At 42.0% G+C, this 13,339-nt stretch overlaps 1 protein-coding gene across 1 annotated transcript in view; it reads right to left on the reverse strand.

The window, feature by feature from the left end:
• Positions 1–13,339, reverse strand: part of ctif (CBP80/20-dependent translation initiation factor) — a 47,644-nt gene that overhangs the window by 10,304 nt on the left and 24,001 nt on the right. Inside the window, 5 exon segments of the mRNA XM_034547347.1 lie at positions 1,944–2,243; positions 3,216–3,837; positions 7,036–7,072; positions 7,075–7,109; positions 10,738–10,814. Coding sequence (XP_034403238.1) covers positions 1,944–2,243; positions 3,216–3,837; positions 7,036–7,072; positions 7,075–7,109; positions 10,738–10,814 — 1,071 coding nt within the window.

Genomic DNA, 13,339 nt, shown 5'->3' on the forward strand with positions numbered 1-13,339 from the left:
TGTAAATAAATAGCATATTTCACGGCCATCAACCAGCTGACCACATTTAATGAAAGCAACAACAAACCGTGATGCCTTTCTTTTTATACTAATTGCCCCCATATTGAGATCCAGGGATCTGAAAGCAACATTATTAATGACGGCCTTCAAGAACCCACTAGTGGCATTAAAAAGGGTTTAAAGCAACAACAACAAAAAAAGCCTAAAAGCCAAAGACGAGGAGGGGGTCCATGCCGGCTGGGAAGTGGGAAAGAAAGCGAGAAATGAAAGAAGATTTTGATCACACAGCTGTGAAAAAGAGGGAATAAATAAAAAGCATAGAAATGGATGAATAAAAAGATGTAGGTGGGATTCACTACTGCTGGGTTCTGCGATAAAAAATGGCAACATCTAAAGAAAGAGGTGTTTAATGGGAAAACAAAAACAGAAGGCAGAGAAGAGAGGAAAGTGCGGTCGAAATGAGCATCTGCAGGAGAAGAAACGAGGAGTACGAGTGAAACGAAGGCAGCAGGTGGCTTCTCATTTAGACCTCGACTGTCTTCTGAAGAGCGTACGTCTCGTTTGCCTATTTCTAGACTGACTGAGGCGAGGTTCGTCTGAATATCAGGAGTGAGGAAGGGGTGAAAGGGAGGAGCATGGTGTGAGCGAGAGAGAGTTCAGCAGGGAGAAATAGCGAGCCACTGGCCCATGTCGTTCTGGGTGAAAGGAGGCAATAAGACAGGAGAGCACAGTAATGGAGAGCTCATGAGGGACGAGGAGGGGCAGACAGGCAGTGGAATATATAACAGCTGAGAGCTTGTTGTCATCATGGGTGCACGAGTGGAACTGTGCCGTTAATGGGTGTGTGTGGGGGGGGGTCTCTCCCCTGGGTGTTTAGATTAGCTACTTTACTTACTGACATTTACTCACACACACACACACACACACACACACACACACACACACACACACACACACACACACACACACACACACACACACACACACACACACACACACACACACACACACACACACACACACACACACACACACACACACACACACACACACACACAGAGGTCTTGTTTACAGTAGGTACTGCATTTCTTGGGATATTAGGGTCAAAGCTACACACAGACTTTAGTGGGGGGTCGTTAACACTCAATCTGACGATTTGGTTAATCAATTGACAATTTTGTTTCTAAAATGTCAGGGCCACGGTTGAAATATTTTAAAACTGACTGTTTTGTACGCCTAAATTCAAAGATATTACATTTTTCAATTATATAAAAGCAGAGAAAAGCAGCACATCTGCACAAGTGATTAATGACTTTAAACGGAACAATATTAACACTGGATAATCTTCTGTCGATCGGCATAGCATGCTGTACCAGACTGTATTGGTTTCTATCAACGTGTAACGAATACATTTGCCTGATATCATCAATAATAGTCAACTCATTACCCTTTGTTTTTCATCCAGTCTGACCTTGCCTCCACTCTATTTGATTTCCATTGTGGGGGATTAAATTGTTACTAGCCAATCACGAGAGACCGACGTATCTGCCTGAATCTACTCTACTAATTTGAAGTGATGTGTTGCAATAACAACATGCATTGTGTCGCAAAAGAAAAAGTAAAAGAATACAATTTAAAAAACAGAACTAGCCTACGTTGTCCAGCAATATTGAGAAGACATGCAATATTGTAAAATGAATTTGTTAAATCAAGTGGGTCATCTCAAATCCAATACTATTATTTGGACTAATATTTATCGTAAAGCTGCATCTTTCTCAAATTGTATCTTTGTGAGAGGCAACTACGCTACGCTAAGTTAGGAGAGTTCATATAAAAAGAGAAAACAAGGCAGGTCCATTTCATGAATAAGTTTGTAATATTGAACTCTCAACAATAAAGCAGACAATATTGCAGAGGAAGAGATTCTCCAGCAGGGCTCTCACCTGCAACATGTTGAGGAGCAGCGATCTGAACTTGGTGCCCTCCACCATGAACAGGGCCATCTTGTCACAGAGCTTAGCGGCGGTGGCAGCAAAGCTCCTGTCCGACACGGCCTTGGCGTAGATGGTTCCGACCACCTGAGCCAGGGTTTCCTCGGACGTCGCCGAGCACTGCGCCTCCTCCATGAAGGTGGCCAGCTGTTGCTCCACCCCGCTGCTGTTGCTCCTCATGCTGTTGAGGAGGTCCACCAGCCGGTCCATGCTCTGTGATCCGGAGCCCGGCGCCTCCACAAGCGCCTCTTCCTGAGGCGGAAGATGAAAATGGATATGAGTGGCAGGTGGCAGTATTCAATTTCGCGATTTGTTTGTAGGCCGACTTTGTATTCTTTACAGAGAAGTTGTTCTAGTTAGAAAAGAATGGCTGTACACATGGAAGTACACAGGAAAGATAAAAAAAAACTGATTCTATTTCACCAACTCTTGATTTCGGTTGATTTTAAACTGCATCTTGTTTTAACACTCTTGATCCCATAAAAAAAGTGTGTATTGTTTACGTGCATTGTAAATGTATTTATACTACCTATATCTGTCTATTGGAACTGTTCCATCAATTTGAGTGATGGTGCGATGATCACCATCAGCCGATATTCATTCTAAATAGTTTTATCGGTGGTCTCTGAAAGGCTTATCAGAAGATATAGACAATTTAAATAAATCATTAAATAATTTAACAAGAATAGTTGATATGAAGGCAGTAGTTGCATTAAAAATGTGAGGGGACGTCCCTCAAACGCTGCTCAAATAGGTTGCATTTTATTTGCTGGAGGTCAGTACATAATCTAAATCAAGTAAAAGCTGGCTCCGAGACGGGATTCATTGATTTATTGCCGTGGTTGTTTATGAATTCCTGCCTCGCTGCCTGCTGGGGAGTTCCATGCTGTCAAATCAAACCACCCCGTGGTGGTAACGAGTTAGAGGAGGAAGCGAAGTGGAGAGTAGCCACACAGTCGGCTGACTCGCCAGTTTAGTGCACATAGAAAACATCAAAAACTGTTTCGCTACTGCTGCTTTGGTTTCTTCACCAAATGACCCGAAGAAAGGGAGTGTAAGAAAGCTATGAGTCTCCTTGATGACAGCGTGTGTGTGTGTGTGTGCACGCACATAAAGAAAGTAATTATGAGACTAAATGGTAGCGTGTGTGTGTGTGTGTACACATACACATTGGTCCTGATTGCCTTAATACTGACTGACAGGCACTAAGCAGCTTTTCGGTACCTTGTCCTTTAGTCTCCTCCTCAGCCTCTCCTTCGATGACTGCAGCAAGCTGATTTTGGGCGGCTCCGACTGGCCCTCGCCTCCTTTTCCACTTCCTGGTGGGTTGGGAGATTCCTTTCGACCGGTCAGATGTGGGAAAGCATTGATATTGGGTGGTAACTCGGGTCTGGGGGATTCATTGGGGCTCTTACTGCTGTTGTCGTGAGGTGGTTTGATTTGCTTGTCGTCTGGTTTTACATTCTCAGTCTCTTTGTCTTTGGTTGTTCTCGGGGGAACTCCTTTATCGCCTGTAACGTTTGTCTGTCCATGCCCCTGACCTTTCTGATTGTGGTGCCAACGCCGGTTCTGGCTGTATCCGTGGTGGGGGGGTCCAACTTGGCGCTGCCCATGTCCTCCTTGATACTGGCGAGGCGGCCGGCCAGCACTACCGTTTCTGTTGTCTCCCAGTTCTGTTAAATTCTGCTCCTGTTGGTTTGGAGATTGATGTTGGGATTGATGTTGGGATTGATCCCTCTGATGCTGTGGTGACTGCTGTTGTATCAGCTGAGGTTGGTTCTTCCCAACTCCTCCTCCTCCTCCTCCTCCTCCTCCTCCTCCTCCTCCCTGAGGCCGCTGTTGTCTCCTGGAACGAGAGCAGGTTTCAGTTAGCTTCATTGGGATGGAGCAGCTGCTCTGCTACACTTTAACCGTCCCAATCTGTCACAATGGCAGCATGATGTTCTACAGCCTCCCCCCCCCCTGTGCCCATTCAAAACTCACCACTAGTTTTTTGAAAAGGATAATTCACAAGTAGACACCAACAGTAAACCGTCATCTACGGATCCAATCTTTAAGTGACTAAAAAAAAATCAAAAGCACAATGACTGCTTACATGTGGACGCACAGTACGTCTGTGTTTTCCTGGGCTGCATAGCTCTGTCCTTTTGCTCTACTGACTCTGGCTCGACAAGCCGCTGACATATGGTCCAGGGGATTAGTCGCCGTGGCACAGAGGAGGCAGCCTATCATCTGTCTCAGTCTGTGAACCACCACACCTTTGCTCAGATATACTTCGCTCTAAGAGTCTTTTTTTCACAGTGAAATTGTCCAATCAAATGAAGGGGATTTACATCTTTTGGGCATAGGTATGTATAAAACTAGTCAGTGACAGATTTCCAATCAAGGATAATGAAACTATCAGTTTTATTGCGGTTCGCTTGAATAGTCAAAACCTGTAACGATTTTGGCCAAAGTCGTCAACGAGGCTGTATAAGCAGCCCACTATGTGTCCGCTGTATTTCACCACAAACTTAATTAACTTAATTTTCCTTGCCAGAAACTACAGAAGAAGGGAAACTAGCTAGTTGCCAAATGGGATGTATTCAATAGACAAAACCAAAACTCAGAGCTGTAACTCATTGCATAATTGGCGACATGACCTGCAGGGCCTTTTGATCCAGCCGTTTGCTTGAAACCGATAGCCAGCTTCAGCATTTGCTTTGGTATAAAGAAATTATGATGCATATACAAATGTTTAATATTGTGTACTATGTGAAGGCAGACTTTGATCCGTCTGCCCAAACAGATTTCAACAAACAGGACTGAACACAAGAAGCAAGGTTTCTTGAAGAAGACAAAAAGAAAAGATACAAAAACGGCGACGTTTGACTGTTGAGGCCTTGAGGAGACTGGATTGACGAGCAGAGAAAAGCAACTTCCCTTAAAAACGGTTAAAGTTCATGTGGGTTTTCATCATTTCTCACAAAAGCCTTTCCTTGCATTTTTTGTATTTAACCGACTGTCAATAGCTTGATTTCTGGACAAAAGATGAAAAGGTGAATCGATAGGTCAGACATTTTTGAGACTGCACTACAAAAGCACATAAGCTATTCTTCCTCGTGAAAGGAAATGGTCCGTCACACTCAAGTTGAGGTTTTGAAAATGTATGTTTGAACAACCTTGGAAATGTTCTTTAAACTTCAACGTTTAATATATTTCTATGCGTCTTTAGAAAGGCTGCAGCACTAATACATGGCAGAGAGAGATAATGGATAAAAAATAAAGAAAATAAAAGTGGAAAAGGGCTCTGAACCAAGCGGCCAGTAACATAAATGTGTACTCACACAGCGGCTGAACACAATAACATAAAACACATCTTTAATTTCCTCAGAGTCAAACAGGTTTGAGTTATCAAGGTATCATCTTCCTCTATTTACCAGCAACATTCATGACAAATATAGAAGAAATGGCCACAAATACGGAGGAAGTCGAGGCAGCCGTACAGCGGCTTTGAAAGCAAATCTTTCAGCAAAAAAAGAACCCAATGGGTCCAGGTTCTCCAATGTGAGAGTGTGCTGCTTGCATTGCAGTAAACTGAATATGGGGTTTGGACGGTTGGTCGCACAAAATATAATATTTGATCAAGTCATCTTGGACTGTTGTAATAGGGAGTTCTACAGCTTTCTGGAAATAGTTGGCAGCCTAATCAATAATGAAAATAATTGCAATTCGTACACGTTTTTTTTGATATTGTCAAAAATAAAAAGGTTGACTAGTTCTAGCAACTGCAGCTTCAGTGTAAACTGAAATGATGCTGGCGTGACGACCACGGCACAAAATCAGCCTTCTGGGTGTTGGACTGTCGGCTGTGCAGAAGAAGACCATTATTTTCACAGTATCTTTGAACCTTTACCAAACAAATAATGAATGGATTCACTGACAAATAAAATCAGTGGATACATTTGGTAATTAAAATATTTACAAGTTAAATTGTCATCTGTCTGTATGTGTGTGTGTTTGTGCGCTGGCAGAAGCACAGACACAGTGAATGTGTTCCAGGGTATGTATAGTTTGTGTGTGGTTCATTTGGTTTAAGTCTCGCCTGGCCCCTCTGCTGGGCTCTCTTGGGGAGGTTGGCAGACAGTTCATCTTCTGACTCCTCCACTCAACAGCCTGCCTTCTTCCTCTCTATGCAAAGACCCAGAGCCCGCCTTAGTCGTATGCTCAGCAGCCCGCTCGTCAGGCGCTCCCTCTCAGCATCCTTCAATGTCTGTAGATATTAAATGTTTGCTGTAGAAAAACAAACGCTGCTTATTAAAGTTTTAATTTTCTCACCAATGTTTTACCGAATCATAAAGTATAATAGCTTCACATTGCCTGCAGAAATCTCATTTAATGAAGATTATAAAATCTCCTCCTCTGCAGAGACACTCTCGAGTGCGTCTATCTCGAACCCACGTTCACTCATCTGACAATCAATTTGATCTTTAAACGCGCTGTTAGTTTAGGCTCAGCTCAACTAAGCCCTTCTCCTGATCTTCTGGTGATGCCGGGAGGTGAACGTGACACAGTAATGAAATGTTAATCATATTTAATGACTGAGCTCTGCGGTAGCTCGAGTGTTGATCGGATTGGCTGTCGAGGGAGATGTTTGCATTAAGGATAAATGATGGGGTCACTGGTGAAGTTTCATCTCACAATTTTCTTGTTACTTAGACACTTAGTCTGAGGCTGCAATCGACCATCCAATCAAATGAGAAAATGCAATTTTCTTTGGGCTGAGGTGATGAGTCTGAAACATTGTGGTACTAATCAGATTTAAATTAGTGTTTGACGCTGCATGGCCGCGTGTTTAAAATCACTATTTTCATCCGACCTACTTTGTATTTTCAGCTTTTGAAAAGTATTTAATTAAAGAAATCGTATACTTGTCTAAACAATTATCAGCGGACTTTTGAATGCTGAGACTAAGTCGAGTAGAATAAATCCAAGCAGTGGCAAATGCCGAACACGTATCCAGGTTAAATTCTGTGCCCAGTATCTGGTTTACGTCGTCACTAACCTGACTGAGACCTGCCGCTTTCCCCCGGAGCCAGAAGTACAGTTAACTGGTCCCGGGTGAACCGATCAACCGCTCTAAAAGCAGGAGGGGAGGGCGAGCCATGATGCAGACGGGTGGAAGGATGAAGAGTGGAGGATGATACAGGTCGTGGGAAAACGTAAGGGAATGTTTGGTAGATGGCACGAAGGAGAAGACAGGAGGTCATAAAGGATAGCGGGGAGGGGAAAAAAGCAGGGCGGCAAAGCGGGAAACAAGCAAACAAACAAAAAAAGACTACAGGTTGATAACCACATCATTCAAACAACATGCAGAGAACTACAGGAAGTGGGAACTGAGAATGTGAAATGAATTGGCAGTTGTGATCATGGGAGGTGGTCGGATACTGGCGATCGATCGAGGCGGTTGCTGTGGACGCATGTGGACGGGCAACTCGTGGATCCATTGGTTGACCCAGACCAGCTAATCGATCGGCCCGGAGGAAGAGAAGCCTGCAGGCCACACAGTCGATAACTGGGCCCGGAGCTCCACGCTGGCCACAACACACTGGCTTAATGGACTGTGAGGCGACGGGTTTGGGCTGCCTGACTGAACATTTGCATTGCTCCATTTTAAACAAGTTTTAATAATGAATTGAATAATGAATAATGAATTTGAATAAATTCAATAACTTCGAATTTCCGTGGGCCAGAAGCAGAAAAGCAGCTGGTTCGTGCAGAAGGGAAAAAAACGAGCAGACCTACTGTGCACTTTTACAATTCATCATAAAACAGATTGGAATTGGTGCCACACAGACTCTTAAGCATTATCCTTTAAGTATTTGTTTATTTATCCCTTAACAACAGCAAAGTGGGAACCTGGATGGCGGGGAGGCCGAGTGTTATATCATCTTTGTTCAACTGTGAGTAAATTGTTCTCGCAAGACAGAAAGAATTAAGTCCAGCGCTTAAAAGCAAAGAAGAAGGAGCATATTAGCTTCTCCTTTGCCCCTTTTCTGGAGTCGAGAGCAGCGAGCAGCACATTCCAGTGAATCACAACTAATTTCAGCCCTGCTTGACGTGCATACTAAAGTAGAAACACATGCACCACCTCCCCTTTCTTTTCCTCCCTGCCGCAGCCAGCCTACACTTTTCCTTTACTCAAGTTCACAGTCTCACTCAGTTTATGGTTCTTGCGCTTTATGCAATACAACCCTCACGCCTTGTACATGTATTCAAAAGGATCAATATTTATCTCCATATTTCAGCATCGGTTCCTTTTCTTCTCCCAGCTGTGTTGACAATACACCACGGAATACATATGAGAACATCACGCTATTAACTTCTCGGTTTCTCCTGACAATTAATATTCATGGCCACAGGCTATTTGTTGTGTTCTGTTTGGGAACCTGAAGACAATAGAGAGATAAGAGGATTAGCATGTTTGATAGGCGAACGTGCAGTTAATGTATTTGATGAGCAAACATGCTAAGCTTCATGAAGGAAAATATACGGAGGCCATTTTCTGTGGCGACTGGAAATTATCTCCTACAATCAGCTGCTTCCACACGTTAATACGTGTTCTACTCTTCTCTGGGTGAGGGGTAGTTCTGATTAACCTTTGCTTACATATACATATGTTTCTTGGGTCTTCCTAACTACCAAGCTAACTTTACTAACCTTTCCTTAACTAAAACATTATAATAATAATTTCTTAAAGCCCCGATTGTTTGTTTTTAAAGCGCAACAGGAAACCTTTACAAAGAACATACACGAAGCAATTGGCTCAATTCATGAAGACTCAAGTTTAAAAATGTTTTTTTAGTACATCTTCTCTCACTCAGCTTTCTCCATCTCACCAGTGCAATACATGTGGCCAACATGTACCACGCCACTCTTTGGTTTACGGGGGGCTTGAGGTTAAAAGGCTTTTCCCAGACTGCATGCATATATATATGCATATATATATATATATATATATATATATATATATATATATATATATATATATATATAAAACCACACAAGAGATGAATACTTAATATGGATTGGCAATATTGCATTCACATCAAAGCCTGTTGGGATATTTCTATCAAAACTCAAGTTTTAAGGTTTGCAGGGAAATACATTTTACGTATCCGTGTCTAATGTCATCCCTCAAGAGTCACGGAGCGGAAAGTAATACATACCTTTAGTCCAACGAGATTGCATTTCTTATTTATTGTGGTTGAAAGCTTCAGATTAACTAAGCTATTCAACCATGTGATAAGAATTTGCTATTTCCAAGTTTAAGAATCTGCCTTCAAGCTCAACATGTCTCAGTATTTGGTAAGCCCTGAATCACAGGTTTAACTCCGGCTGTTCAGTTTGAGCATACGAGGCAGTGTCCTGTACGTTTCACATTTTTCCTTTTCAATTGTTCCCAAAAGATAGAAAAAGCAATGGTCTAGTGTGTGTGTGTGTGTGTGTGTGTGTGTGTGTGTTGAGAAAGTGGTATGCTTTGATGCAAGGTGTAAAACGGAGTGCTCCGAATCCTTGGTCAACGTGCAGCTGATCCCATGTCACCATCTCTGACATAACTGAAGCATCCACGTGAATATTTCCCACTATCCTGTTTTGTCTTTTTGGTGTTGCGTTCAAAGTTTCACTTCATATAACATAATAAAAACAGCAGCGTCAGCCTCTCAGGCCCCACACTCTTATGAACACGCACACACACACACACACACACACACACACACACACACACACACACACACACACACACACACACACACACACACACACACACACACACACACACACACACACACACACACACACACACACACACACACACACACACACACACACACACACACACACACACACACACTTATGTATGTGAAATCTCCCCTCAAAAACAAACTGTAAAAATCGCCAACACTGTTTTATTGGAAGCATACACGCAAACCGGATGGCCTCTTGTTAATTTTCCAGCTCACAAAACAAATAGACTGAAACTGAAGCAAACAGCTTTTAGTCAAAGTTTATATTTTTGTTCCCTTCTTTTTGCCAAGTCTGTGCAGCGTCTGTCAAACATAAAAACAATAGCGCATGACAGAACCAATTACTCTCTATACTTAAAAAAAAAAGGATGAAAGTCCTTTTGTCCATTTGGCATAGCTAAAATGTCCTCTTTTTTTTTTTTTAATACCACAAATACAACCAAAATATTTTCTCTTTGCTTGTCTCTTAGCAACTGAAGAACAGTTTTCCAGTGACATCAGGGCAGGGAGTGAGAGAACGAGAGAGAGATGTTTTTTTTCCTCTCTTAAGAATGTGGTCTCAGTGAAGTCAGACTTGGGTGAAATTATATTCCAGAGTGTGCCAGCAACAATATTTTGTGTCAGAATTAAGAGTTTGGGGACAGAAGGACGATGTTAACGAGGTTAAATGTCACAAAGCAAGACGAGTAAATGCATAATTGAAGAAAAAAGAAAGAAAGCCCAAGTATTGAGGGCAAACACGGGTGACTGAATAACTGGCTACATTTTTGGTGAGTGACCTATTAAACATGAACAAAATGTGAATGTCTCCGCAGTGTTTTAAAAAAAAAAAAAGTGTGTGGAGGCTGCATTCCTGTCCTGACATCTGACATCAACAGCAAAAACATTCCCTCTCACTGAGGTAGGTACGTGTGTGTACGTGTGTGTGTGCGTGTGTGTGTGTGTGTGCGTGTCATTACCGTCGGTCATTCCTCCTGCGTCGGAAGAGCTTTTTGGTCTGTGTGATCTCAGCCTCATTAGGAAGGGGTGGGAAGACCTGTTGGGGACAAATCATAGAAGACACAGACGATCACTTTCTGGAAAGTATCCACAGAATTCTCCACCACATGCAAAAGTAGATGACATGCTTGCTTTTCAATTATCATTATAGTTCTTTATTTTCTTCAATGCGAACATAAAAAAGAAAAACTAAAAAAAACTCATGTTTATAAAAAGTTGTATCTTATCTTATTTCAGTGACACTTCCAATTTGAGAGGCGAAGAGAAAGAAATGGTTATTAAAAAGTTGCCACGAATTGTTGATCAGGTCAATTAATTATTCATTTATAAATGTCAGAAAGAATTCAAGCGAAATGCTCATCATAAATTCTTAGATGTGACATTTAAAAAAAAGGACGTTTAAAGAAATGATGTTTTGCTTAAGGAAATAGATTAAATTCAACCATCAATCAATTATCAAAACAGCGATTGACTGATCGATTAATCGAAACCTAACATGCGTGTCTGTGACAGATAGTGAAGACAGAGGCAGCTGTGTGAGAGAAAGCTGTGTAATGTCATCTCTGCTGGAATATATATTTTTTATAATATTGCCAGGATGCAGCACTTTTCAAGACTTTAAGGTATCAATGGAATTTCTTTCTTTCTGGGTTCAAACATTTCTCAGAATATAAAGACTCCCGGCATGCCTCGGGCAACGTGCTGCTTCCCGTTTAACTAGATGTTGGCACAGGTACAAACACTTCATTTGATGATATTAAAACTTGAAGTGCGAGATCATAATGATCTATTCAGGTAAATAAACAATATATTATTTTTAATGTATTATATACATTTTGTTGGCATGTGGCTATGATATATATTACCATTGAATGTATTCTTTACTTACAAACTTCCCTTCCTGGCAAAAGGAAATAAAACCATCCATTAAACATCAGCCCTGTCGGTCAAACAGCACACCGGCCCTTAGCTCAGCATCACTATGTACAGCTGTTACCATGGCTACAGGTGGCCCAGGACCGTGTGTAGATACAGTGTGCAAGCAGATACTGTACACTGTATACATTGTGGATGCTCAAGTTGGTTTCAGTTAACGTCAATGTCAATGTGAGCTCTGTGTGTGTGTGTGTGTGTGTGTGTGTGTGTGTTGTAGCCCCACATTTTCAACCCAATGCGGTGTGCAAGAAGGTGACCACAGTCTGTAGAGAGGGAGGTGGGGCTCTGTGCACCGTTTTAGCTTTTGGTACAATTCACTTCATCCTTTATAAATAAAATGTTCTGTGTACCCCCAAAGAGAATTAAAACCAAAGAGTCAGTGTCTATCAGTGTCTCATGCTCAGTCAATCATGGATCTATCTAGGATAATTGTATTTTCCTCTTTACATTGCTCTAGAAGAAGTCATAATTCATATGGATTATTCAAATCTACTTGTACTCCCACAGCACTCTATTTTGGGGATTTTGCTTGCATTCATGTTTTTCGTTTCCGTTGGTATTTGGTAGAGAAGTAACGAGAGGTTGTGGTGGATTTCATACAGACGAGAAAAGAAAAAGGTCAGATTTGTTTCACTACTGATTCAGAAGGACAGCATTCACATGAACATATCGACCATCACCACACTTTACAAGCACAGCGTCGGTGCAGTGAAGCAAACGTAGATTTCTCCGCTTCTCTCTTTTTCACAAACATACTGTACATGCAGACTTCCACACTGTATTATGAATGTATGATATTATAATGAGGTTGCTTGATATAACCTACTTCTCTCTTCCAGAGTATGCAAAGGGATTGTTGGATTCTGATTAAATCCAGATGTGAGAGGCAGAAAGTGTGTGTGTGTGCGTGTGCATGTGTGTGTGTGTGTGGGAGCGTGCAGAGGCGGGCACTCTACACATGTGGCACAGCAATATCCAGAAAAAGGCAAACAAACACACACTTAAACTGTCTGTTAGTACAAAGCTTTACTTTGAGCAGAGACTTCACGTATAAACCCTAAAAGTATTATTATCTATGAAATCTACTTTTTTTTCCCAGACTCAAACAACTTGCCGCTAGAGCCGCCTGACGGGGAGGAAAAGTAGGTGGAGAAAGAAAAGAAAGAAACGGAGGAACTGTTGCATGTTTAGCTACTGTAGTTTTCCTCTAGGATATCATTAGCTGTAATTCTGCCTTCAAATGGTAACCAGATGACCCCACACACACACACACACACACACACACACACACACACACACACACACACACACACACACACACACACACACACACACACACACACACACACACACACACACACACTTTAACTTGTAATATTTTCCAAATATTATTCAAGATTCTTGCTCTAAATAAGATAAACGGCTCTTTTGAATAGTCTCCACCCCCCCCTAAAAAAAAAAGAACCAGCATTGCATTAGAGAAAAGCATTGGACCCACAGCTGTGTGCACAGTTTGTAAGCAGGAAGCGAGAGATGTAGAGTTGTCTCTGAGGCTGAAAGGGAGAGCGCTGTGTGTGTGAATATGCTATCTGCAGGTAGCAGCCAGTGCGGGGCAGATCAAAAGGG

This window comes from Cyclopterus lumpus, chromosome 12, assembly GCF_009769545.1.
Source record: "Cyclopterus lumpus isolate fCycLum1 chromosome 12, fCycLum1.pri, whole genome shotgun sequence".
In the NCBI taxonomy this organism is placed as follows: Eukaryota; Metazoa; Chordata; class Actinopteri; order Perciformes; family Cyclopteridae; genus Cyclopterus; species Cyclopterus lumpus.